The sequence below is a fragment of the Corvus kubaryi genome, unplaced genomic scaffold, assembly GCF_017639235.1.
Source record: "Corvus kubaryi isolate FWS band 111438036 unplaced genomic scaffold, C.kubaryi_AGA036_p1.0 78, whole genome shotgun sequence".
NCBI lineage: Eukaryota > Metazoa > Chordata > Aves > Passeriformes > Corvidae > Corvus > Corvus kubaryi.
In genome coordinates this window covers 9,232,961-9,260,557 of record NW_024582065.1, presented here as the reverse complement: position 1 = coordinate 9,260,557, position 27,597 = coordinate 9,232,961, and the positions used below count along the sequence as shown (strand labels likewise).

Sequence of the window (27,597 nt, the reverse complement as noted above, 5' to 3'; positions counted from 1 at the left end):
GTTCTTGAGTTTCATGATAGTGATGTTGCTATCTAAACTGGTTCTTGGAAATCAAGAATGAACTGTTCTTTAATCCTTAATTCTTAGGATCCAAACAAACATAGGACCCAGTGAAAGGTCTCTCTGGTGAGAATTTTTGTCAGAGGAGCTGGACAGACTTGAGGCAGTTTCAGCAGAGTCAGCTCAAGTTGTTCCTTTGCCCCAGTTTACCTCAGCAGTACCTGCTGGCTGTCAGGCTTCTGAAGTGGTCAGGTCATGTCCCTGAAAATCAAGGTTTGTGCTACTGTGGTACTGATTAACTATTTGAAATATGAAAACCTGCCCCTCCTTCACCTTCTGCTTCTGATGTATTGCTGGAAATCTGGCAGCATGGGAGCACCCTGGGAAGTAACTTTCCTTTTAAAATAATCAATATTAAAAAAAGAGATTTATTAAGGACTGTGATTACAATAAGTGCATCTGCTGCTGACAAGTCTCCTACACCACCGTCTGTGTTGCAACGAATAGCAAAGAGGGGGTAGTAATTTTTTTTTATGCAACCCGTATGGATTTTTCATGTATTTCCAAATAAGTGTCATCTTCTAGTCATAGTTGTAGTCAGAGCCCCACGTTACAAAGAATAAAGCATAAGCTTGCTCTGTCAGCTCATAGTTGTTGCTAAATGAAGGCCCGGGCGCGTGTGCCGGGGGATGGCACAGAGCCGGGGGGCTGGGGGTGTGCAGGGCCTCTGCGTGCCCCGGGCTCTCAGGCTCAGCTCTGGGGCTCCTGCTGCCATTCTCCACTGAGCCACCACGGGGAGGAAGCCAGGGCTGCTGGTTTTCACACAGGGAAATGAGCTGCTTCCAGGGCAGCCAGGAGTACCAAACTGCAGCTCTGTAGCCAAACCATTCTCCTAAAGGTGAATCCATTTTTATTTCTTACGCTGTGTTTGCAGTGGAACGTTTCTTGCTTTATTCATGTTGACAGCTGAAAAGCCTTGGACCTAATTAAAAGAATTTCCACTAGCACCTTTACTGAACCATTTCATTCTGCTGCATTGCACAGATTGCATTCTGAAACATGGTGAGAGTTGAAATCGGACCTTTAAACCTCAACTGCCAGAAGTATAAAAATCTTCTTTAAAAACACTCTCAGGATAGACTGCATGTATATGTGTCTGTTTGGCTAGAAATAATCCTCATTTTCAGTGGTCACAATTTGAGGTTTTTTAAAGTATCACTGCCTCTTTAGGCAGGAAACAACCCTAATTCTGCTTGTATAGTCTACTTTGTATTACATACTAATTTATTCCAGAGAGTAAACATGAGGGTGTTTTGGGGTTGGTTTTTTTTGCTACTTGTTAGTATATTTAAATATGTTGTTGTTAAAATTTTTTTTGTTAAAAAATTGACATGCCTATTGCAGTAATCCCACATATATATAAAATGGACATCCTACAGTGTCTGAGGAAGTAGCAAAATACCAGTCAATATTCTGCTTCTGTCCCAACCAAGCGAGCTGAAGCACAGAAAGGCTGTGACCAGCCCTCTGAACTCCTGGTTTGTTTAAAACAAAGCACAGAGCTTTTTCCTTCTTTATAGATGGAAGGTTCTTTACCTTCACATGAATGTTTAAAGAAAACCCCTTATAACAATGTTTGAGATTGTTGAAAGTTGCTTAGAGCTCTGGCATTTTATTACACTTTTAAGAACTACCTTTAAATGGTTTACATAAGTTAATATAGAAAATAAAAGCATATTTCATCCCTACAAGTCTAGACCCCTTCAAACATGAAGTATGCTGTTTGGGTTTGAAAATCTGGTGAAGCTTTTCTATTTAGAGGATTACAGAACTCCTTGACGAATGTTATCTCAGTGAATAGGAGTGAGCTTATTTTATGGACTTTAGACTAAATCTGGTATCATGTGTTATGTTAATATGGGTTTGTGGGCTCATTAATGCGTGGATCATTGGCATAAGCATTCAGATTTATAAACAGTGCTGGACACGCTCTTGGTTATTTCTGTTATACTAAATAATGAAACGCCTTTTACAGCAGAATCTGCAGAATATTTTTAAGGAAATGTCTTTGCAACTGTTTTAGTAAACACAAGTGCAGAGATAACATCTAGTTCTAAAAGAAAAGTGAGTAATGCCCGGCATGGATTCTATATTTAACACCCATGGAGAACGATGAGGAGTCACTGTGCCCTCCCCAAATCCAATACTGCTGCAGGAGGAAGTTAGGGAGGTGCTACAGGAGGGATGGAACTGAGGCACTCATGAACAGGTCAGGAAAATCAGGCTGCCCTGGGCTACGCAGGCAGGCTGGTGGCAACACCCCAAGGCTGAGAAACCTCAACTCATCCAGTAGGATTTTGGAGATATGGATGAGGCCACAACAAGCTTTCGTTAAGAGCTGGAGGATGGGAAGAAGGTCTTGAAAGTTAATTCGAACATTTGAACCATCAGGTTATATTTTATGAGGTGTATTTCATACTCTCTGAAAACAGTTAGTTATGGTCACTACCAGAGGGATCTGCTCACTCTGTCAATAATATTCCTACAGCATTTCTTGCGTAGTGTGAAGTACACAGAGCTACCCCATGGAGATTTTCAGTATGGCATTTGGAAAAGGAAGATTTGATAGTTATTGGCTCTTTCTGTTAAATTCATCATATGGATATTTATGGAGTCAGTCATGTTCTCCTGCAAATCGGGATAACTAGGGATTTCCTGCTGTTCTGCTTTCCTCCTGAAATGGTGGCTCCTGCCTGTTTTTTGTGTCAGGTATCTCACTAAACTCGGGCTTTGCACGTGGCACGGCCGCAGCCTCTAAAAGCACCACCTGAGTTTCTTTCAAGAACCAGTGCCCAGGTAGTTGGGTTTGTGTTGCTCTGAGTTGTGCGAGGTCTGAGTCAGCTTGGCCTGGTTCTGTGCGCGGCCCTGGGAGGGAGCCGTGAGGGGCTCTGAGGGAGCCGTGAGGGGCGGCCGGGGCAGGACGCAGCGGCTCCCGGGTATTATAGTTGTATTGGCTAACAACTCCAAAAAGCTGTGAGAACACCAAAAAGCCCCAGGACCCAGCGAGGAAAAAATGTGAGGAGTTAAGAGCGGCGGGAGGAGCTGCCGGGACTGACATCAGAGGAGGGGAGGTGGAGGCGGGGCGGGGAGTTGGGCCGGTAAAAAGGTGGCGGCGGGGGAAGGTGTTTAAGTTTCTGTCTTTGTTTCTCAGTATTTGACCGTATTTTAATTGCCAATAAATTAAATTAATTTTCCACATTCGAGCCTGTGGCTCGTGGGTACATACCTCCTTGAGCCCCCAAGCCTGTTGTGCGTTGTTTCCCCCGAGTGCTGCTGAGAGGCAGCGGAGGGCGGCTGGGCCGCGGTCAGGGATCCTGCCGAGGGCACCCCCACAGACAGAAATACAGCCCTCCCGGGGTCATTTCCCATTCAGGCTCTGAAATACGAGGGAATATAACCTTTAAAAACCCTTGTATTTGTGGCAAACAAAATTTTCAGACCTTCAGGATTTGTTCCTCGCCTTGGTAGTGGTGGATGGCCTGGTTGTGCAGAGTTTCTCTTATTAATCTGATGTTTGAATTAATTTAGCTGCAATTATTTAATGGATTCTAATCAAGAGTGACACAATTTCATGGGCTACCTTTTAAAAAGTACTCAACAGCATGTTAACAGTGGATTTTAAGTAGGAGGGAAGGTTCAATGAAGCTTTTAGTGTCCTATTGGTTTCTGAATAGAATCCGGTCATATCTTAGAGAAGCAAAACAGCTTGAAAAGTAATGCTTTTAGAACTGAAAAATTCAACCCTGAATTCACAATGTCGCCTTTTGTCAGAACTGCTGCTGTGGTTAGCACATTTTTCATTTAGCTGTGTCCCAATGTGTTGCGCTTTGTTTGTGATATGAGAGTGATCTAGACCTGCTGTGTGATTTCAGGTTTCTGCCCTGAAGAACAGATTGAAGAAAGTCTCTACAACCACTGGAGATGGTGTTGCAAGAGCGTTTCTAAAAGCACAAGCAGCTTTCTTTGGGAGCTACAGAAACGCCCTGAAAATTGAACCCGTAAGTAGGCAATTAGTAGGCATAAGATGTAAATCTGCAGCTGTGGTGGAGAAAAAAACCTGACAATTCAAAGTGTAGCATAACCTGCTTTTCCTAAGGTCAGTGTGGTGGTTCTTTGGCTGACTGGTACTGAAAACAGTGTTCAAGTCTCCAAAATGAAAGAGGTGCAACGAGCATGATCCATCACACAGGGAAAAACCTTCTTACGGAAAGGTATGGGTGTTGCTTAGTTTTGAAGGCAGTCAAGTTAGAGGAGAGGTGATGAAAAAGAATAAATTAATGATCATAAGAGGCTAGTGCAGAGCTGACCATTTCCTCCTCTGCAAAAGCAGTCTCTTCATTGTGTTTTCATGTTAAAAGGTGGTGTATTTGGCATTCTCCTGTTCTTTGAAGATTAACGAAAATATCTGGCCTGCAGACATGGGATAAATTTAATTTTAACCATGATATTAAATGGTTACATGGCCAAAAGTTGAACGATGGGTATAGTGTTTCTTGAGGATTTCAGTAGGTAAAGTCTGTCCGATACTGTAGTTTGTCTTGTTATTTTTAAAGCTAGGAGGAAAACACAGCTTAGCCTGACTTTTAAAAAGCCCAGTTATCACCATCAAATAAGTATCATTTCAACGATTCATATTCAGGTTTCAAAAATGACTTTTCAAGTCAGCACAAGTCCTTCCACATCTTACTGGGGCAATCTGTGTGTGTGGAAAAAATACATTTTATTGACTTGTATGTGTATGTCTGGATGTAAGAACTGGGCTTTTAAAGCATCTCAGGTGAAATAATGGGAGGTATTTAAAAGGGGGTCCATATAAATGACAAAGATGGAACCAGCGAGGCACTCTGGCTGTGAGCCTCCTTTATCCCTGCTGGGGAGACACTGACTTCCCTCCATCCGTGCAGGCTTCCTTGTTCTCCAGTGCTCCTCCCTGTAGTTGCCAGGCAACTCTGGGAATATTGGTGTATGCTTTGCCTGGATGTGTGTGTGAGATTAACTAGTTAAGGGGTTTATGAAGGAAAATAAAAATTTAAATTGCTGTTCTGGAAATACCATCTGGTATTTTGAAGGCTGAATGTTAAAGATGAACATTTGAAATGAGCTGACAGTGGCACGCCCCTAGAAAGTGCAAGTTTGAGGGACAGCTAACCTGAGGAAGTAGCAGAAATAGTTTTGTTTGCTTATCATTCCATCAAAGAAAACTTGTAAATATAGCTGCACAAATATGTCATAAAATTCACTTTAATAATCAGGAAGTGGAAAATTTCAGGGCTTTCTTTCCTAAGGCTTTTTGTAAATCAATAGTTTGATTTGTGATTATACCTTTTAGTATTAAGATTTATATAAAGAAAATTTGCAAGTGTTTTATGTTCATGTATCACCTTCACATGGATTAAGTGGGCATAAGCAATACCAAACATGAGGTGGTTCTTTGCATTTCATATCCTGTAACTCCAGAAACCTGACTGTTCATTTAAAATCATTGATAATTAGAAAATAAATTCAAAGCAGCAGCTTTTCTTCCATTCATAGTTTCTCTCTCGTAAGACAGTTTAATTTCACAGACTATCTCATTGGTATGAGCTGACTTTTTAGGATAAATAATCTGTGTAGGCCCAGAATGTGTCACAGAGCAGCTCTTAATTCACATTATTATACTTTAGCATGGCAAGAGCTCTTATTCTGTTCAGAGGTTTTTACTCTAGACGTACAAGGTTGTGTAATGTGCATATAAACAGAACATGGGCAATGAGTTTTCTGTTGCAACGAACTTTCTGAGGCCTTTGATAACAGAAATTGCATGAAAAAAACATATACAAGTAATACAGTTGGCAAGCATAATAATAATAGTAATATTTACTCGACAAAATAACTGATGCAGTGCTGTTTCCTACAGTGTTTGCCATAGCTGCACTAAGGCAGTTTTAAATGCAGAGGAGTGTCTGTTGGGTGTGATGTACTCACAGCCCCCACAAACCTCTATTGCTATTAAGTCCAGTCAAACACAGTAGTGGCTGGGTGTTCACTGGGCTCTACTGAGGCAGATTATCTCGGTGCATATGGCTTAAATGTCTACCAGTGACACCAGTGTGAGCATTTTGTTCACTTGAATGGCTTTTTTCAAATCCACAATTTTTTTGCTGTTTGCAGAGGGAATGTTTTTATCTCTTCTAAATATTTAATTCACACAAGTAGGTCATCTTCAGCAGAACTATCTGTGTGATCACGAGTTGTATGTAAAGGTGCTTTGTAGGACTGAGCAGTTGGGGGATGTTGGGAAGCGAGGCTCAGATTTTCGGCATGGGAGCCGTGGCCGTGCACTTTCTTCTGCTGACACCTAGTGGTTCCAGGCATTCCAGTCGGACTCTCCCAATGTTTGTGAAGGACACCCCCCCACACCTGTGGGTCGAGTTAAGCTCCGGGTGGGGCTGGCCCAGAGCAATGAGGTGTGGGTGTGACCCAGCAGGATGTGGGACCTGTAGGGCGGTGCTGCTGCTGCAGCCTCAGCCCTGTGGGGTTTGTTCCCCCTTGCTGTGGGGGCTGCACTCCAGGTTCTGCTGGGATGTGAAGGCATCACAAATGACAAGAGTTCTGCCTGTTCTCTGGCACTGCAGCGATTCTGGCAGGGGCTGGTACTTGTAGGAAACCACTGCATCACATCCTCTTAATATGTTGTAAATACTCCTCCAGGAGCTACACTTTTCACATGGAGCCGGGCCCATGAGTATTGATACCTCCTTGCATGCATTGGGAAGTACTGAGGATAACTGAATCTCTTCAGTGAAGCATCAATTAATTTCTCTTTGTCTTCATGGTTAATTATTCAGTTTTATTCAGGTTTATTAGCCTGAGCAACCATTAGTTGTAAACTGGATAATTTCTGATTAATTTGAATTGTTTTGAAATGATTTGGTTTAAATTTAACCTAAATATTCCTTGGATGCATCCACTCTAGAGTAAGCAGAAAATCTGAGGCAGAGTCAGTGTGCTTTTCTATTTCCACGCTTTTGATGTGCTTCCATTGCTGGAGTTACTTTCTAATTTGAGAATTGCTGCTCTTAATGTGCAACTACTTATTGAAACTCATAGATGTATATTATATACTCCAGTTTTCACTCTGGTTAGCTGAACTACACTGGATGTAGGAATGTATATTATGTGCACGTTGCTGCCTAAGTTCTGTTATCCTGTCAAAGCCTGATAATTTATATTTGGGTTTTAAATAGAGAAGACCATGTACTACCAATTTGTAACTTTGATACAAATTTTCTCTTAATATGATGCAATTTGAGCATCAAACCATTATGAATAGGAGGAAATAAGTTTTCTTTTTCAACATAACACTCAATTCAACTTATGGAGATAATTAATGCATTAATTATTTTATATGAATCTCTTGAACAGACACAATAAATGCCTTCAACAGTTTCAGATCCATGAGATCAGAGTCAGAAAAGTGGATGATATTTGGTGCAGAGTAAAAAAGCAAATGCCAGATGAGTCAAAAAGGAAATTTCGTTGGAATGTATGTGCAGTAATATAAAGCAAGTGCATGCTACATACTGGTGCATAATTCATTTTGCAAAGGCTTTGTAGCATTCAATGCTTTATCTACTATGAAGTATGATTGTTGCCATGGTGAATTATTTTTTTAAGTTATTCAGTGGAAGAGTAAATAGTTATTTCCAACTCCTGGTAATTGCCACATCCCAGTTCCTTCCTCTCCATGGCCGTCTTCTGCCTAGCTTCTTTTCCTTGCATGTATATTTTAAAGGCACACACACTGCATGCGGAGTAGATACTTCCCTGTCACCAGAGCTGTCTCCACAGTTCAGAGCTTCAGGAGTGTTTGTCCATCTGTAGAAAATATGAAGAAGGATGATCCCCAATGCTGATATAACTTGTGCACAGACCTGTTAAAATGAATCCCAAGCTGTAGGGGAAACAGTGAGTAGAAGCTTGTTAAATAAAACTTTTCGTTTCACTTGCAGTTTTGTTAAGTTTCTTTTAAAGTTAGTGCTGATGTATATAGCATCAGGAATTTTCTCCCACCCATCTTTACTCTTTTCCTCTTCAAGTGGTTGAGCTCTCAAATCCATGCCTGTAGAGACAGTCTAGGGGTACCTAAATGACAGTAATTTCTAAATGGCATCCTGGTGACTTTACTAACAGGTAGGAGTAGACAATGAGAATCGCACTGACAGCTTGTAAGATCTGATTTTTTGTGATAAAAATGGAGATAAATTGAGTTTCTCTATATCCTGGGACTGAAATTTAAGACTTTTTTCTTCCTACTCTGAAGATTCTGTGTTTTGTGACATTTTAAAAACCCTAGTTTTCAGCAATCTCCCTTAGAAGCCACCTGTAACTGTTGCTGTGTTTTGTCATCTATGGGAAGTGCCGAATCCACAGTCACTGACTGGAAAAGATTTAGTGGGGAAACACAGTTTTGTTTGTTTTCTGTGTAATGTTTGTTTTCATTTCAATTCTGTTGCTGTTTCCTCTTTGAGCCTTACTGTTGCTATAGACAAATTCCTGCTTTTGCTGTTTTAAACCTTAAAAATGGCTCTTTTTCTAACAAGCAGTTACTGTTCTTCAAAATGGCATTTATTATTCTACATCTAAGTCTGTTGAGATATACATATGTTAATGAACCTGAAAAGACATTTTCTTTAATCTCTTCTAGCAGTCTCGTATGTAGTAAATAGAATTGTTTTGTAATTTTCAAACTGTGATAAGATCCTATGTTATCTAATTCTGTATGCCACACGGAGGGGAGGTGAAGCCCAGAATTCTGAGGGGAAGGTAATAAAAAGTAATATTTGAGAAAGTTAACGTGACCCTCTGCTGATTGTGGATTTCTGGCCTGAAACATGCAGGCAAACTTCCCTGTCCATCATACATGTTAAAGTAAAAATCCAGCAAAACCCAAATCAAAGCAAAAATAGCAAACGCCCACCACACCCCCACGCCCTTTAAAATCCAGCATGGGAATGGTTTTGGGTCCAGGAACTTTGCCCAAAGTAGGGGATGGGGTGCTCTGTGTCTCACCTTGCAGTAATAGCTGAAATGTGAAGTTCCTTTGAGGGTGGTGTCAGAATGCTGATGTACACAGGTCTGCTTTGAGATTATTAATGTTTACCTGCTTCATGCTGATGTTTAGGTTTTTGTGGTCACTTAGTTTGTGGAACCTTTGAGCAAGCTGAGGAGAACTGTCTTTGGTTTTGTTGTCTGAGTAACTTTGCAGCCCCCTAGAAGTTGTGTGTTCAGCCATCAGCCTGGATCAGGTCACTCCGCGTCTTCTGTGGTGGTGCTGCAGAAATAAAAGGAGCTTTGTTCCAAAGCCTCTCAATCTCCCTATTACAGGGCAGGCTCTGCAGGGAGCAGCAGTCTGTGGTCTGTCCGTTTTGCTGTGTGAGGATTTGGATATTCACTTATTCGGCTTTGCCTCTCACACCTGATTCTGGAGTTTGTGCTATTTGATGCACTTACTTGTTTTTGTTTCTTCTCAATTTGTTTCAAGCCTTTGGTTGTTTGTTTTAGGCTGACTCTTGCCTGTGTTTTCACTGCGTTGTCTCCTGATACTTCAGTTCTAATTGCAAGTGCACAGCCTCGTGCAAATGCCTCCATGCAGGAGAACTTGGAGATATTTCCTGAACTAATAAAGCGCAGGGGACTTGGAGGGGAACAATGCGGCACGTAAATAAACACAAAGCAGAAAATAACATCACCCTTGAATTCAGCTTCTGTGTGAGGTACTCAGTGTCTGTATGTTTTTTTCAAATGAGCTGTTATATCTGGTATTAGGAAAAAAAAAAAACACCAACACACACAAACCCATGAAAAACCCCACCCCAAGGACCTTTCAGGCAGGTAGGCAAGGAGTGAAATGAACATTCTCAGTAGTGTGAGCAGCTATACAACTAAAGAGAAAGTATCACTTCCCATGACAGAAGATGGTGGGAGAGATTTTTGGATTTGGATTTGTAAAGTAGCCTTCAGTAGCAGATAAAGTTGATGAAATTATGATAAAAATTAGAATATTTAGTCAGGGAAGTCATACCACTCTGGGCTTTCACGGTGTGTATTGTGTATGAATGGAAGTGTGCAGTTTGTACTGGTGTGGTACCAAAGGAGGCATGAAAGGCAGTAAATCCCAATTAGCTGTAATGATTTGCATAGCTGGGTGATGGAGCTTGTGCAGTGACACCTGGAATGCGATGGGGCTAAAGGAGATGGGGCAGAAGGAGCCCTCTGCTCATGAGCCAGGACTGACAGTGGGGAGTGGCTGCTTCCATGGCAGCCAGCACAGAGCCCTGCCATCCTGGAGAGCTGCACTTCCCTCGAAGCCACTGGGGAAATTCTGACACTGCCCTGGGCTTAGGGAACCCCACGTGTGCACTGGGAAACACAGAGGGGACCAAGCCCCCTTTCTGGTTTCGCTCTTGTGTGGCATCAGAGCCAGGCAACTGCTTTTCACAAACAGTGCTGAATTTGCTATGGGCAGAGCATTAGTGAGACAAATTCTGGCTCATTGCCAGAATGCTGTATAGGCAAAACTTAGTCTCACACTGAGGACTACCTTTTTCTTCTTTATTCTGTTTTGGGGAACACAAAAATGTAAACTCTGCAGAGGGCTGATAAGCGCATTGTTCTTTAAGGCACACACTACTTCAGTCTGGTAAAACGTCAAATGAAAACATTCTGTCCTTTCTTATCTTTTTCAAATTTAATTCACTGTTTTCTGAGCCTTTCATTCAGTGAGTAGCAGCTCTGGCAATGACAGATATTCTATTGTGACTGAAATATGCATTTTGTAAGTCATAACTTTACTTGGTATTTAAATAAACTGTGTATGTACAGCGTGCAAGATTTATGCAGAGCACAGCTGGAGGTATTCTGCTCAGAATTCCTATGGTTTAAAATGTCTCTTTCAAGTTTGAAAATGTGTTGTGAAGTAGATACCATTATGATAATTGGAAGTTCAGCTTCTCTGTCTTGCTCTATTTTTTTTTTTTTTGAATACAATTAACACATCACACACATTTCACCTGGTCTCTCCTCATTTACCTCTGACACTTCCTTGATATTTATTTAGACACATGTGGTGTCTTTGCTTTGAACTCAATAGTTGGTATATTCACTAGATTTTTTTTATAATAAACATTTTTCTCATTTAGAGATATACAATTAGTTTGCATTGTTAGAGAAAGGTATACATATTGATGTCAATTTGAGTCTTTTACTTGTTTGTTAGATGATCAGGACATAAATTGTATAAAGATTGTAGAGAAAACTGTGATTACTCTCAAATCAAAATACCTGCTGTGAAGTTGCAGAAGCAGCTCATTTATTATAGTTCTCATGAGAAAACAGTACAGAGCAGATATGCACAAAGCTGTCTAGAGAAGAAATTAAAAAAATATATATGAATAATACATTTAATTTAGAATTGCTATATTTTCTTTCAGGTAGCATAAAGATGAAGCACAAATCTCAATGTTTAGTTTGAAATAAGCTTTATTCTTCCAGAGTCAGTAGCAATGCTTTTATTTCTGATAACAAAACAAAGACTACGTTTTGTTTTTAAAATAAATCAAATTCTTAAACTGGAATTAATAACATACTATTGGCATAGTTTTAACTAAAATAATGTATGTGGTGTGCTGTGTTATGTAATATGTATAAAATTGTCAGCAACATAACACCAGTGGCTTCCAGAAGACAATTACAAATTATATCAGGTTTATCATTTTGAAAGGAAAAAAAAAAAGGATCTGACGCATCACATTTCAGTGATCCGGGAGAAAAGAATGTGAAAATATGGTAAGATGTATTTCATTTATGGAAATTAGGCTTGGAGTTTTCTTTATTTCTTCTTTTTTTCATTTCATTTTGGTTTTAGGAACACTTCTAATGCTTGGAGTTTTAATAAGGGATAAGTCCAAAATCCAGCCTAAGTTTGACCCTCACAATAACACAGGAAATTTTTCTGGATTATTTCAATAATTTTAGCTGCACTTTGGAGTGAACTGGGGCTGTGATTCCTGTTTGCTGTCCCCTTTGATAGCTGTTTCCGTAGGATTTTCAGTAACTGTATTACTGGAGATGTCTGAGATTTGTAAGTTAGTTTATTACAGGAAAAAGCTATCATCTACCAAATAAGAATTTTTTTGTTTTGTCTTAAAATTGATCGACTGCAAGCTTTTCAGGTCCAAGACTTTTGTATGGAAGTTTAAAAAGTCCTCTCCAAAGGGAGTTTTTTGTTGCCTTGGTCAGGGTAGTCAGGGCCATGGCTCAAGCCTTCGTTGTGCAGCTGCCTCTGCTGGAAGGCCGGGGTGCAGAACCCACTGGAGCAGACATTTGCAAAGGACATCCATATCCAGGAGTGCTAAAGGAAGTCAGGGGGTTCTTTCAAGGTACCTTGCACTTGGACTTCCAGTTTTCAAAATGCACATTTAAAATAATCTCTATAAAATACTCCTTAGAAGAGTGTGTGTGTATATATATATATTTATATATTTTTTTTTTTTTTTTTTTTTTTTCTTTTTAATGAAATCATTCTGTAGTAAAATATTTCAAGTCCTGGCTAAGCTGTAAAGCTTAGGGCTGATAAACAAAGCATCTGAAGCCAAATGGCCCCTTAGCTAACCCCAATTAAAATAAAGATTTCACTGCGCTCTGTCCTGACAGAGAGGGAACATATTGTTGCCTTTAAGGGAGTTTGGTTTAGTTAATGAAAGAATTTATTTCATTTTTTCAAATACAGAACCTAATTAAATAAGTTTCAACTTGACTTGTGGTTGAGGACATTTTAACTCCTTAAAGGTTACTCTTGTGTCCAAGTGTAGCTGTCTTTTGAATAATTTCTGATGCAGTATTTAGGTTAGTGATGTATAGAATAAGAAATGTTATAGTCGATCTCATGTAACTGTTTGCCTGTTATATATATATCATAAATATATGTTGTTGATCCTTAAAGTGTTAAAGTTGTTATTGACATTACATTATTTCGACATATTACATTAATTTGGCATCAAATGTTTCTGAAAGCTAGTAACTAATACAGGATTCTTAGAAGTACTGTGGAAATGAAGGTGCCAAGAGTTTGCTTTGAGTGCACTTTAAAAGCTGTAGATTATATATGTACTTCGCTTACTCCTGGTGCTCAGTGAAAAGAAAAACATATCAAAGAATTGTTTAGGTGAAGCTCTCCAAGCAGTAGTTAAAGTCTGTATGTCCAGAACATTTTTTCTTAGAGAGGATTAATGGTGAAAATGAAAGCAATTTGTGAGGATTAGATGCGTGATTAGCTTGCCTTTCCTTAGGATCTGTCTGTACTTGCATGGGTAAAGCTCATCCCCCATTTGTCAACCAATAATTTATTACATATTCTGAACATATTCTCAAGAATATATGAAAAATAAAGAACACTTTTATCTAAAGATGCTTTCTTATTAGACATGAGAACATTTTACACCTGAAAGCAGTCAAAGAATGGGAATGCTCTTGCTTACCTGAATTTCTTGCCTAAAACTGAAGAACTCTTGAATGGTTGCTGTGTGTCTGGCAGTAAAACCAGAGGAGGTCCAGGCTGTGCTGAAGAACAGGGATGGTGCTGTTTGGCTCTGCTGTTTATACTTGGTCAGAGGAGTACCTGGAATTAACAGCACCTAACCAGCATTTACACAAAGGGAGGGGGCTTGTAAATTATTTGTTACAGAAACTGAGGCTAACCAAGGGAGCTCATGCTTAAAGGCACATTTTTGTTGTAAGAAGTATGTCAATATTCTCCTCAAATGTGTCTATCAAACTCTAAATTTAATGTTCTGTTCTTGAGCAATGGCCTCCACTGCTTAGGGAGGACTGCTTGATGTAAGAACATATGTATGTGCCCCCTCATTTGGGGATTTTCAGCTAACATTGGAGTGTGTGTTCTCTTCCAAGTGTCACTTAATTGCGTGCTCTCCTTTACGTGTTCAATGAATTGCAGTCCAGCTGTCTTACAGTGGGTTTTCAGGGTGAGCAGTGAAGCTGTCCCCAGTAAAGGACAACTGATTTCCCTGAGTCAGGGTCATTCGACCAAGGCTTTTGACTACTTCTTCTTCAGGTCTGTGTGATTGTTGCCTTCAACCATGGAGGTAAATGGTACTCAAACAATTCCTACCTCTGAGAGGAAATTTTATTTACTGAAAAGTAACAAAATATTGTTTAAGAGGGGTTTGCAGGGACTTTTTGGTTGAAAAAGAGTGTTCTTTGGTGTGGGTATGAACATGAATAAAATTAAGGCTTAGATGGTACTGGGGTCCTAAAAATCTCTGATTGATTTGGCATATGTTACAGATCCTGAGGTAACTGAAATGCAGTGCTGTTCTTTTCTGTGAATTTCTGCGGATCGTTATAATTAAGTTGTGTTTCAGAAATCTTAGTAGTTGCCAAATGTAGCCAAAAATAAAGCATCACATCCAGCCGGAGTCCCAGATATCCTCACTCTGCCCTAAAGCCACGTTTCCCAGCCATTACCTTGTCATAGCTTATTGTGCTCAATTTTAATTAAACGTTAATAGCAATTTTGCAGTCAGAACTGACATGAAAGTTTTCCAAAGATTATTATACCCACAGGATATCTTTATTATGTGTTTTTCTTGTTTCTTCTTTTTCATCTTGTCCAAGCCCTGTTCTTTGGAAAAGTCTTTGGTGATGGAGAACATGAAACAGAAAATGGTGCAGTGTCTTGACTGACAAGGATCGGTTTACAACAAGGGCTCATCAATTGCATTTTGTATTCTTCAAGAACATCAAAAACATACATGTTTGATAAGGATCTCGGGGTTTATTTGATTTTCCTTAGTCTGGTGTGTACACTGAGTGTTCCACATTTAGGTTTCAACAACGGATGCTGAATCTTTAAATACAAAAAGGGCGTTTGCAATGCTGCAACCTGTAGTCCTTGTGTCTCTGCCTTTAGGGGTGCTGTGTTCACAAATGGTAGACTCAGCTTATACTGTTGGATGTTGGATCACTGGTTCTTATTGCTGTACAGGAAGCCCTGCAGCATTAATTGGTTGTCAAATCCCTAAGAAATAACAGATTAATGTGCTTGATCACAGTGCCCTGTTTAGAAGCTGCAGTTTGCCCCCGTCCCCAGCCTCTCCATGTAACACAATTACAGATGTGCATCCAGGACATTTAGTGGATTGCATTTCATTAATACAATTTGAGCAGACAATACCAAGTTGCTGTCGGGCTGCACTGACAGCTAATTACTGAAATGAAGGGTGTGCATGGATAAGGAACAATGGAGCATATCTCAGGAACAGGAAGGAGACGCAGAAATAGTGCCACATCTTGGAATCACTCCTCTGGACAGTTTGCTGTCTCTGCCAACCACTTTTTGTCACATACCTGATCATCGTGGGGAGTTAAGAGTTCAGGGAAGCAAAGGTTGCTACTGTTGATGAAAATGCAGTCTAGTTCTGGTTTGCCCTTCCCTCTGGTTAATTCAGACGCTTGTACGTACTTACCCGTCTGCTGACCACACTTGCCTCTTGCTTACAGACATCACTGCACGTTTTCCCCATAGAATGTCCAGTCTGCTTATTTGAATCCCAGAGATACTGTGAATGTCAGTCAATTTTGTAGCATTGTTTACAGGGAAAGCTCTTGCTGACAGTTTGAAGGAGGAGGATCAGGAGTGACTCCTAATTGTTTCTTCCAGTATAAGAAACCACAAGCAGTCAAGTGGGGTTTCTAACAGCAGCGGTTCAAGATAAACAAGGAGTGTTCTATGTAGGACAGACAGTAATCCTGCCAAGCACTTGATACTAAGGAAGCTTGTATTGGTTTAGGGGAATTTGGAAAGATACCTGGAAGAAGCCTTGGTTCAGGTTTGTTTGATATGCAAACACGCCCTTCACTGAGCAGTTCTGGACCTGTCCAAAAACTCCTTGTGCATGTGTTCTTCTAGAGCAGGGGAAGCTGAAGCACAGGGTGTTCGCTACTGGGCAAGGGGCTTCGCTCAGAGCATTTGTAAAAATTTCTATTGCCCAGTGGGGTTTGGTCTTTACAGTATATCTGCAGAATTATTAAATATAATGGGATGCTGGCTACAAAGGAATTTTATCATCCAATTCATTCATCTGACATCTGTATTGTAAGACAAGGTGCTAGTTATTGTTGGAGATATTTTTTCTGTTGATGTGCAGAGAACTCTTAGATTGCTAGTGTGGCTTATCCATATCCTGATGGTAATGAGAGCCAGTGTCACTTCTGAGCAGCTCATGCTATTTAGTCTGTGCATCTCCAAGTCCACAGTAACATGGAAATAACAAATACTCTATTTCTTGTTGAATTGGAATTGAATCTAAAAATTTTTGATTCAAATCTGCTGCTTAGTTGGAGGAAAAAAGGGACAGTAGCAGGTTGCCAGTAAAGGGTCTGTTCTGCCTGATGAACTCAAAAATTCATGTTGAGGTGCTGCAATAGTTTGCTATTTTTGCAATTCATCTTACAAAACAAGTTCCAGGTTGAGCTCTGCTTCCATGTATTCTCTCTCCATGGAAATTATGTCCTTTTACTCATTTCAAATTAGGTGAGTACAATGAAATCCTTATTTTACATATTTATTAACAAGGTTTTCATCCCTGTGGTATTGTAACTACCCTCGGTACTCTCTGCAAAGAAATTACACAGAGAACTCACAAACCTTAAGGAGGTATATGTGGTCACTCTTTTTGAAGCATTACTGCTCTTATCTGTATTATTCTTACGCGTTGCTCTATCAGCCCTTATTTTGTGCTGTTCCTTTCCAGAAGCTCTTGGTGGCATTGATTTTTTTTTTTTTTTAATTCTGAAATAAATCACATTAAAGGCCTCATGCCAAGTTTGAATCCCACTGGATATTCATTGTTAGAAAATTGATGAGTGAAGAAATGATGTCAACTGTGCTGTCTGGCACATAGAGGGTTAAGGGAATTTTTAGTCTCACCAAAAAGTATTTGGTCAGGTACTCAGGTGCTGGAAATTTTCTTAGCAACATCAGTCACCTAGGAACATGATCATCTGCTGTTCTGGGGTAGAGATTACAGAGCTTAATGATTACCTTCTATAAGCTGCAGCTGATGCCAGACTCTACCCCCTTTACACCTAATTAGCCTCATTAATGAGCTCTTCTGCTCTCCACAGAGAGGGCTTCCTCCTTAGAATAGGAGGTAAAAATACTTCACCCAGGTAGATGTGCTGAAACCTTTAATTATTGCCCACACCTGCAAAGCGTTGTGTGTCTGACAGCAATATTGCTTACCCAAAACTGCTTATTTACAGTGACCACAGCACCAAGCATTAACTCTTTAGCACCAACAGAATTGGTTTGAACCTTTGTAAGTATTTATAGAGGGTGGAAAGACAGGCAGTTGCAATTTAATGCTTAATCAAGTCGGATGGGATTGGGGGGGAGGGGAGGAGGCAGTTTGTATCTGATGAAAATGTTTTTAAAAGTTTCTGAGTATTTTGTTTAATCTTGAAAAATGAGCTGAAATTGATGTTGCATGTCAAATATAGTAATAGCAGGACCAAGAGCACTGTCAGGCAAGTTCCATTCTTTAAACGATCAGCTTCTGTGTTTGAAGCAATGCAATTTAGTACAGCTAAAATGGAAACACGGAGAAATACACTTCTAGTGATCAATGGAGCAGGCAGTAACTGTGCTAATGAAGTGTTCAGGGTGATTCTGAGCCGTAGCAATTCTGGTCAATATCTAGTGTAAACTTAGGGAAATTTAGTAACATTTTGTGTATTGGTTATTAGCAGTACTGCTGAGGCAGCTCTGTAACATTTTTATATGTGCCTTTGGGTCCCCGCATTGTACCCATGTCCACAGTTGGAGCTAGTTGGTTAGTTAGTAGCTCTTTCCTCAGTGGCCAGCATTCCCGAAGTTTCTGCGGGCCATTCCTGCTGTGAGTGTTCCCAGCAGCCATGGTGCAGGTTCTCTGTGGTACTGGCAAGAATTGCCGTCAGGTCAGTTCTGTGGAGCACTCGGCCGTGTGGGAGATGAATCTTGGGCTGCAGGATTCTGCGAGGCTGCAGGCAGCTGCACTCACAGGCTAGGCATCTTTCATCATGAGTTTGAGGCAAGAAAAAATGTTTTCCTGGAAAATTCATCTTCTAAAATGAGTAGAAGATGTTGTGCCTCCTGCAGTACATGGGCAGTGCCTGTGTGAGTGAATGGGCTTTCCAGCCAAAGTGATGAGATTTCGTGCATTTTTGTTAACTCTGTTTCCCTTGAAGACGCTCTTAGCAGGCTGCTGAGCTAATGTGAATAGAAGCCTTTGAGTTAAAAAGGAATTTGGAACAGAGAACATGTATTCATGTAACTGAAAATTATTAATGAAAATAGGGTCTCAAAGCTGTGAGGTTACCGCAATAAGAGACATGATTTTTAACAATTCTTTTATTATTATTAACAATTCTTTTGAGTGTGTAGGGGAACATTTGTTTTACTTTATTGATAATTAAAACAGCATCAAACTTCCCCAGCCAAGATGGAATCATGCACTGTGTGAATCACAGAAATTCCTGTGCATTTTTCCAAGAATGCAGTTTGAACTGAATCCCAAAATAAAGCATCAAAATTAACGCTTTTTCAAACATATGCATCATATTTTGTCAATTGTTGGTGCTTCACATCATCGTTATATAAATGGGATGGATGCACTGCGTGTGGACTCTTCTGGTGGAAAGGTTGGCAGGTTCAGTTCTGTTTCCTCAATGGAAGCCGGAGGTTCCAGGGCAGATGAGAAGGACTTGTACAAGCTCCAGCTGATCTCGGAGGGCGTGTGGGTCTGGAGGGGAGCAGAGGCCGGCAGTCCCGGCCCATCTGCTCCCTGTCAGAGCACGCAGCCGTGCAGCTGGCCCTGTGCCCCGGCCAGCCAGCTCCGGGCGCTCCCGCCTGGTCTCCACGACAACTCCGGGAGCTGCCGAACCGCTGCTCCCAGCCAGATGCTTCCCTGCACATGGGCTCTAATTAGATGGCGTTTTCCCCCTCACAAAGGAGTTGGGAATTTTGCATGGTTTCCATGTCAGAAATGCGTTGCGATAAGATGGGAGTTGGGAGGAGCCATGTGGCCAAATCCGATGTGATCCACTTGCTGCAGAGGTCTAAAGTGTGAGCTGTGGGTTTGCAGGAATGCACGACAATTCCTCTTGGCTTCTGCTTCATGGATGGAGCGAAATGTGGGGAAAGTGGAGAAAGGAAAAGTCTGCTTCCTTTTTTGTCCTCACACTGGATGCAACTTTATGGACATACCAGGGCAGAATTGGGGGACTGAGATCTGGCACTAAGTGCTTGGAAGACCCAGCGTTCCCAGGCTCTCAGAGGCGAGGTTTCTTTTTTCATTCTTGTTTCTACTTTTTAAAGGGTTTAAATAAGAACTGCAAGGTGTGAGATGTTGTGCAGGAGAGCCTGGGGAAATGAAATCAAACCTAGCCTATAAAAATGATACTTTCTAATATGTCTGGATCCTGAGCCTATTGTGAGATGGGTCTTTTAGTGATCTGATGAAAGTGATAGAAGAGCAGCAGTTTTGATGATTATACTAATGTGTTTTCTGGGTCTTGCCTTCTCATGAGGTAAAATCTGTGCCTCTTTCTGACAATGGGTGAGAAAATGGTAAAAGGAGAGTGAAAAGTTCTCATTTATTTTAAAAGGGAAATGCTTTCCTTTGTTTTCCTCCATCCCTGAGGAAAGGCATCTCGGGCAGTTGTATCCTGATGGCTCAGCTCTCTCCCTGGAGTGCGTTGGCAGATATAGAACAGACTGCTGCTCTGGGACAAGCAGTACAAGTGCAAGTGGCCTTGGAGTGGCAGATTGCAGCTGTCCCCAGAAGTGGATGCTGTGGCATCTCTGAGAGTGAAGTGACCAAAGTTACCGAGTTATAGTCTCACCTATATGATGCATAACAGTGAGCACACACGTGTGTGTGCATTTATGTATTCATCATTGGCCGCTTAAGTTTCCCCAGAGACCTGTATGTGACTCGGGCAGGAGGGAATGGAACCTTTTCCCAGTGTTCCTAATCCAGTGCCCCTGGTAACCTCTCTCAGGGGACAGGATCTGCTCTAAGGTGAGTCTTTTCTGGCTGTGTTTTTCCATGGCAGTAGTTAAGGCTTCCTCACCAAGTTATCAAGTGGCGTAACACAAGGCCAGATCCACCCTCAGCGAGTTCTACTGTAGCATTTCTTTTGCCAATTACTCTGTAAAGGAGGGGGCACTGCAGGCCCTGTTCTTACATCGTGTATGTCAGTGGATCTGCCAGAGACTGGATGTATCTAACTCAGTGCAAAATTAAAGTTTCATTCCATTATATCCATTTTATTTACAGAGACAGGGGTTTTGTTACTTAGCTAAGAGAGTGGGATTTTATGACCTCTCTTCATGACTAAGGCTTCTCTCACGTTGCTTTAGTGACGTTAAAAACAGTTTGTTCTCCTTCTGCATTTATACCAGCATCTAAATCTTATAGTAAAATATCTTGCTCTTCAAAATAGCTGTTTCTTGAATGTGGTTTTGGGGATCTTGAGACAAAGGAGTCGTTTACGTCATGCACAAAAACTTATTTTCAACATATGTACTTTATCTGGAAACTTCATTGCTTTGGATGAGTTTGGGCTTTTTATATGTATCTAAGAAATCAAAAGGAAGGAATGTATTAATATTTGTGATCTTAAGGCATGTTGGTCATTCGTAAGTCTTGGCCAATGATTTGTTATTTCTGCAGAGGTATTTTTTCCTATTTTAACAAAATACTTCATGTTCTACTGATTTTTAATAAATGAAGCAAAAATAGCTCATGGTTTATCTGATAGGCGATACTTTGTGTAGATTGTTTTTCCAAGCACACTTTTATATTTTGTCATAGTATAAAATAACTCATATAAAGAATTGCACTGCAATTTTTCTCCTCTTCTGAATTGTCACTAATATTCCACAATAGTTAGAATAGAAAAAGGCCTTTTCATTGCAGGGACCCTGAATTGGCAGCTGCTTTGCATGCCGAATGTCCTGGCTTCAATGGGAGCATTGCTCATGGAATGATTGCAGAACCAGGCCCTGAAATTACCTTGCCAGCTAATGATAAAATCGCATGCGGGCCACAGGGGTTTTTGTGGAATAAATATAAGAGTGGAACAATATCCAGTACACATTATACCAGTAATTTAAAGCATATTCAGGACAAAGAGAGAGTTCTCAGTGCAGGCAGCATCATAGAGATTTGCTGTATCTGATAAAGATTAGGTTTTTCAGCTCATAATACCATACTATTACTTTCCTTTTGTTAGTCTTTCAACACCTACACTCCTGCATTGACACAATATCAAGTAGGAAGAGGAAGAATAGCCTTGTATTTAAGGGACTGAGCAGGGATTAAAGAAATTTCGGTTCTTTTCCCTGGCTCTGCCAGAGACTTTTGTGACCGTGTACAAGTTACTTATTATTTTCATGCCTCTATTCTTGATCTGTGAAATGGTGATTTTTTTTTTCTTTCTTTTTCCTCCCAACCCTAAATCCTTTCTTGCTGGCTTCTTTGCACTTCATGTGCCAGGCTTGTTGCTTGAGTTCCAGCTACGAAGATGTAGCAGTTGCTTAGGGATAGGAAGTGTCTGGCTGCTGTAGATGATGAAATCAGGACAGGCAATGGCTGGAATTAACCATGTAAACATTTGGAAAGCTGGCTGGCTTCATTACAGTGAAGTACTTTCATTAGTTGTGAATATGAGTGTGTGTCATTTGACTTTGTCTAACAGGAAAATGCCAGGTATCCTGATGAACTAACAGGGTTTGAAAGGAGAAGCAAAACCATTGCTCTGTCACGGAAGTTTTTTCTGGTTACACATTTTTTGACAGTTTCATCTTTTATTTGAAGTTGCTTTTGTTCTCTCATGCTGTGTCTCTACCAGAGACTGTATACTGTAGTGAGGAACAGGAAAAAATATCTGAAACTGGGCTGGTGATGGAGCTGGGCACTTACGTGAGACACTGAGTGTTTGGGCAGTGCAGTCTGCATTGGTAATACATGGCTGTAAAACGCTTTTCAAGATTGCACTTGGCAATAATCATTTATCAGAACTGGTAGTCTTTTTTTGAACAGAGCCTGAATGTAGTTTTCTTTAGAAGACATGTGGTCAAATCTCTGAACATGTGATTTCTTTGTTCCTGAGTTGCATCTTGAGATGCTAATAAAGCTCTGATACCGTTCACTTAATGCAGAGAGTTTGATCTCTGCTTTCTGGATTCCATTATGACTGAGGTGGATGCAAAGTGCTCTCCTGTGCTGAACATATGGACTGGTTATGGGTTATTTGTCAGTGCAATTGCAAGCTGAATGAGCCAATGTCCTCTCAGGTGTCTGTCACCAATTTCAGGTTTTCTTTATGGAATCCCGCTGGCTGGCTGATGATCCTTCTTCAGCTGTGATGAGCTAATCTTTCCCTGACATTGCAACCACAGTTCTGGAAAAGTGTGCAAAGCAGTGCCTTGCCTTTGGCTGCTGCTGTACCTGACACGGACACATACGTATCCAGATCATTCTCCTGTCTTGCTTTCATTATAATTCTGGATGGAATTAAGGATGATGAGTCCTAGAATATCCCTACTGGCTTTACTTTGTCATTTGCAGCATAACCAGTGTCAGTACAAGATGTGATTATTTGCAATGTCAGGTGGTAATAATCGGGTGATACGTGACTGGCTTGCGTGCCCTTGGTTTGCTGTGTATTGGGGGGTGCTCGAGTGACACTGGACTTGCAGCTTGTCCGCTGCCATGTGGGCACCTTGTTGTGTGCCATTAAACCCCGCCGTGTTTGACTGCGTGGTGCTGAGCAGAGCAGCTCCGGTGGGTGTTTGTTAGCGAGGCTGTGCCGCAGCACCCACGCGCTCTGAAGGCACGCTCGGCGCAGCACGGAATTCATTGCCTGCGCCGCGTGCTGGCCATGCGCATGCACACACATCGCTCCTGCCTTCGTGACACAACTCTGAGAGTTGTCTGTAAACAAAGTCTTCAGCTTTGGCGTCTTGGGGTTGGTGATCTTTTCACTGGGTGTTTTCCCCCTCTTAGAATCAAGTTTTGTGAAATCTTTGCTTGTGTGAGGGATTCTCACTGTTGACCTAATTTGACCCCGTCTTTCTTCCCTTGCTGTTCTCTCCAGCACTCACGTGCTGCCTTCAAAGCACTGTTATCCAGGTGCATGCTCCTGCACAAGTGGGAGTAGTTGGATTTCCATGACTTGTCTGAGCTTCTGTGTCTTTCCAGAAGCATCCTTTGTTTGCCTCTGTTCCTTCTTCCACGTCCTTCTCTCATCTGAGCTGTCTTCTGTCCCATATATTTTAGTCCTTTATATTCACTCTGAAAGTTCCTGCCATAACCTGTGAGCTGAGGAAGAGCGATTTCCTTAAAATATGAGGGATGATGGTGGAATTTTTTATGGTGTAACTAAACCAATTTGGGCTTTATTTTTTAATTTGCATTATGGCTTCTTAAAATAAAACAGCAGGTTCCCTGAAACTCTAGAGCAGTCTGAAATAAATCCTAGACTCCTTTTGTTTTCCAGTTGCTGCCTTAAGTAGTTTTAAACATTATTTTAGAATGTAACAGAATTCCAATTTGAAAATAGGTCTGGCAGCAGATCAGATGTGGACTGAAACTTTTCAGCTTTTTAAGAGGTCATGAGATGCAGCACTGCCCTGATGAACTTCATTATGCCAGATGAATATAAAATAGTCATATGAAGGGAGATTTGCAAAGACATAAAGAAAAGGCACCTATTTTTTCAGTGCATCTGGGAACCTTATATCTTAATCTTATATTTTAAAGTTTCTTCTCTTAAGAGAAGATTGCAGATTAAATGTGTACATTTTTGCAATAAAAATAATTCTGTGATCCAATCTTGAAATAGATGTGAATTATCTGTAACATTACAGATCAAGTCAGATTCCTCATGGAGTCATATTGTGCACACATTTAGAGCCTTTGCAGTGCAATATTTTAGCCTCTGTTAGGCATTTACAGTTGGAGAGGGGATTAATGGATATTTAAGGTGTTGATGAATTGAGGCCTAAATTTTAATTTTTGGAACCAGCAAGTTTAGGAGTTGACGAGTTTTTCGGGACAAGTTATTTTAATTTTTTCACATGCAAACAAGACCATTCATTTCACAACATATCTGCAGTTCTGCGTGTGTCCCCTCATGTATAATGTCATTTGTCAGTAAAAGCAGAGCTGATTAGCTTTATAATTTACAGTTAACCACATCTGTCAGGGAAATGGTCTTATTGTCCAGCTTGTCTTTTTGTCCTGAAGCTGTGGCTGGGGGTGGAACGGTGTGTGCACCTCGGGGAGGTCAGCGAGGGTGGAAGGCACTAATGCATTCTGAGCTGCAAAGCTCACGCTTGACCTCGATGATTAAAGTTTTTCCTGTCATCCAGCAGCAGTTGAGCCTGAATTGTCTCTTAAGAAGTCAAAAGGTCTAATCAACCTAATGAACAAACTCAATCATTAGTACTTTGGGAAGGAAGTGTGCTACCACTGCTGGTGCCCCAGCTGCAGGGTGTGTGTTGATGGGGGCGCAGGAGGAGCTGCTGGAGGTACAGCGGGGCACAGCCCCCTCCCCTTCACAGGGCTGAGCTCAGCCCACGGTGTCCACGCTCTACTCTGGCCATGGGGGAAATTTCACATTCTTGTAGGTGATAGGAAGGGCTGCTTGTTTCCTTTGAAGGGTTTTTTAAGTGAAGATTAAACAAAAGCTAAACCTTCCTTGGGTGAACATCTGTGCTAGTGAGCTAATCTGCATTTTTCTTTACCCATTCATCCCAGCTCTTTTCACTCAGATTTCTCTGACATGGATAAAATATTTTTCAGGGATCCTTTGTTACATTCCAGTATCTGAAGTTAATGGGAAAGCCTTTTTCATACTGGTCGAGTAGATGACAGCTGTTAGTCATTTAAATGCAGTAAAACCTTTCAGACAGTGCACACCTCGGTTTTGGAGCCAGAACCTTTGTCATGTGTGTCCTGGAGACTGGCACCAGTGTCTTGTATACACGCACATGCCAGCCAGACCTGTTTTTCCAAACATTTTCTCTTTGTTTTTTTTATAATGAAGTATCTTATAATTCTTTATTCTGATGAGAGCAAAGCCACAGCGAAGAAGAAAAAAGTGGTTTTTTCACACTCATGCTTCTTGCCGGGAATTCATGTAGTGATTTGGTTTTCCCTGTAAATAGAGTAAATCAAAACCAGGCTATTATTTTTAAAATAAAATACCCTGAAACTGTAATTATCACATAGGAAACCTACTTTTTTTTCCAAATCTATGGAAATTCACTGGCTCAAGCAAGGGGTGACAGAAACTCTCGTAAGAGACTTCTCGCCTCTGTGAAGGAGATGCACCCTGTGCTTAGACAGACACGTGCAATTGATCCTTGTCCTCGGTCATTTTAGTGGTCTTGTTGTCTTGATTTTACACAGCCAGTGGTAAATGAGGTTGCTAATTTAAAGCTTTCAGAAACAGAATGATATCATCCTTTTAATGGGGATGGTTTAAGATTTTTTGCTGTCTAATGTTAATTTTGAATACTCAACAGATGAAGAGTCCAAATATATTTGAGTATGAGCATCCATAATAATTATACATCAGTATAATTTAGTCCTTCTTTGTTACTTGTTTTTAATTCAATAAATATATTTGCTTGCTATGTTGTGTATTTGTAGAAGTGTGGAGGAAATTGGTGCCCTTATGGCGGATACATAGCAGACTTCAGCATTACCATAACTCATTAAAATCAGATAAAAGTAGAGCTGCAAAACAATTTCTGTCTTTTGCCAACAAGATTGTGAAAAAGGGAAATTCCACTCCTCCGATATGAGTTTTTCAGAACTGTGGACAGAACAGAGTGGACATTCCTGACCTCTTTGTGCTGGGTCTGCTGAGGCAGATGAGCAGAGTATACATCAACAGAATTCATGTGACTGTGTCATATTTTGGGGACAGTAAGTAAAATTAGCATTTTGAATGATGAAAGTTCTTCAGCTTTAACAAAATGTGTGTAAAGCCACTCTGGTTTATTTTGATAATCTGCAATTTTCCAGCCTGCTTTTCCATCCTGTGGCTGGAACCTACAAATAAAGTGCAGTTTACTCAGTGCTAGGTAAGGCCTATGTTACTTACCTGTTTACTTTGGATGGGAAGAAGGTCAGATGGAGGCAGTGGATTCAAATGGACTCAGTCAAGGCTGTTTGAGTGTTTAATGCTCTGAACTCTCCAGGGTGAACCCATCACTTTCTGTGAAGAAGCATTCGTGTCCCACCGTTCGTCTGTGATGCGGCAGTTCCTGCAGAACGCCATCCAGCTGCAGCTCTTCAAGCAGGTACTGCCTCCAGTGCTCTATGGGGAAGCAGATTCTGTAACAATTCAGGTGGGGTTTGGAGGGCTGTTTCTATATCCCTTGATCCTGTAGTGCAGCATCTCAATTCCTGCTTGCTGGCTTCTCTCAGACTCAGGTGCTGAGGCTTTCTCTATACTGAGAGGTGGATGGGTTTTCCCACTAATGGTCTCTGAGCCCAGGGGTTTTTCTTATCTGAGCATACCTAGACCCAAGATATCTACTGTAAACTTTGTCCAGAAAGCATATTCCTGTTGAACACAGAATTACTGCTTTAGGGCAGCTGAAAATGTGTACGTGTAGCCAAGCACGAATGCTGGTTTTTAGCAAAGCCACACACCTTTGGGCAGTGGTCAACATTGGGCCAGTTTGGGTGGTAGTTTCATTCTATTCTGAGTCCCTACCCAATGCAAACACTGAGGTTATTCCAGCTAATGAAGGATAAAGTCTTTCTGAAAAGATGAAGAACGAGATGGTTGATGTGGTTTTGTATTTTAACGCTGGTGCAGTTCATTGATGGACGTCTGGATCTGCTGAACTCTGGGGAGGGCTTCAGTGACGTGTTTGAAGAGGAGATAAATATGGGAGAATACGCAGGTAAGAAATATTTTAAGGTAATTTCAGACACTTTTGTTGGCTTACCATTCGTGGATTATCATGATGTAATTGGTCATTGCTGCTAGGTAAGTAACTGAGGCTTAGTGATCCTGGCAGCCTGAAATGTCTTAAATTTTTGTTCTTTCCTCTGTCAAGAACTTTGAATAATGTATTGTAGTCTGAGTATGCCTGTTCAGTCTTACAAAACCTTAGCTTTACCACTTAATAAAGTACAACTAGAAGAGTTCTTGCATTGGACAAAGAATCTTGGCTTTACCTAGAGACACCTCAGATTTCTTTTAGTGAGTTTAAAAACATCTGTGTTCTCAAATGTGTGAGAAAACACAGAGAAAATAGGAAAGTGTAAATCTCTCATCACTATTATGTTTTCTCCTAAAAGAAAAGCCTGGCTGTCCTGTTCTGTCCATGCTCCAGAACCACTAAGTGCCAACACTTCATGTTCGAAGCTTGTTTCCTGTTCAGCAGAGGGTTTGATTTTGTTTGTT

The 27,597-nt window shown here is 40.9% G+C and overlaps 1 protein-coding gene across 6 annotated transcripts in view; it reads left to right on the top strand.

The window, feature by feature from the left end:
* Positions 1-27,597, top strand: part of DENND1A (DENN domain containing 1A) — a 159,585-nt gene that overhangs the window by 97,797 nt on the left and 34,191 nt on the right. For all 6 annotated transcript variants that reach the window (XM_042052484.1, XM_042052483.1, XM_042052485.1 and 3 more), the window contains 3 exons: positions 3,933-4,058; positions 26,378-26,479; positions 27,004-27,091. In XM_042052484.1, the coding sequence (XP_041908418.1) occupies positions 3,933-4,058; positions 26,378-26,479; positions 27,004-27,091 (316 nt within the window). The remainder of the gene's footprint in view (positions 1-3,932; positions 4,059-26,377; positions 26,480-27,003; positions 27,092-27,597) is intronic.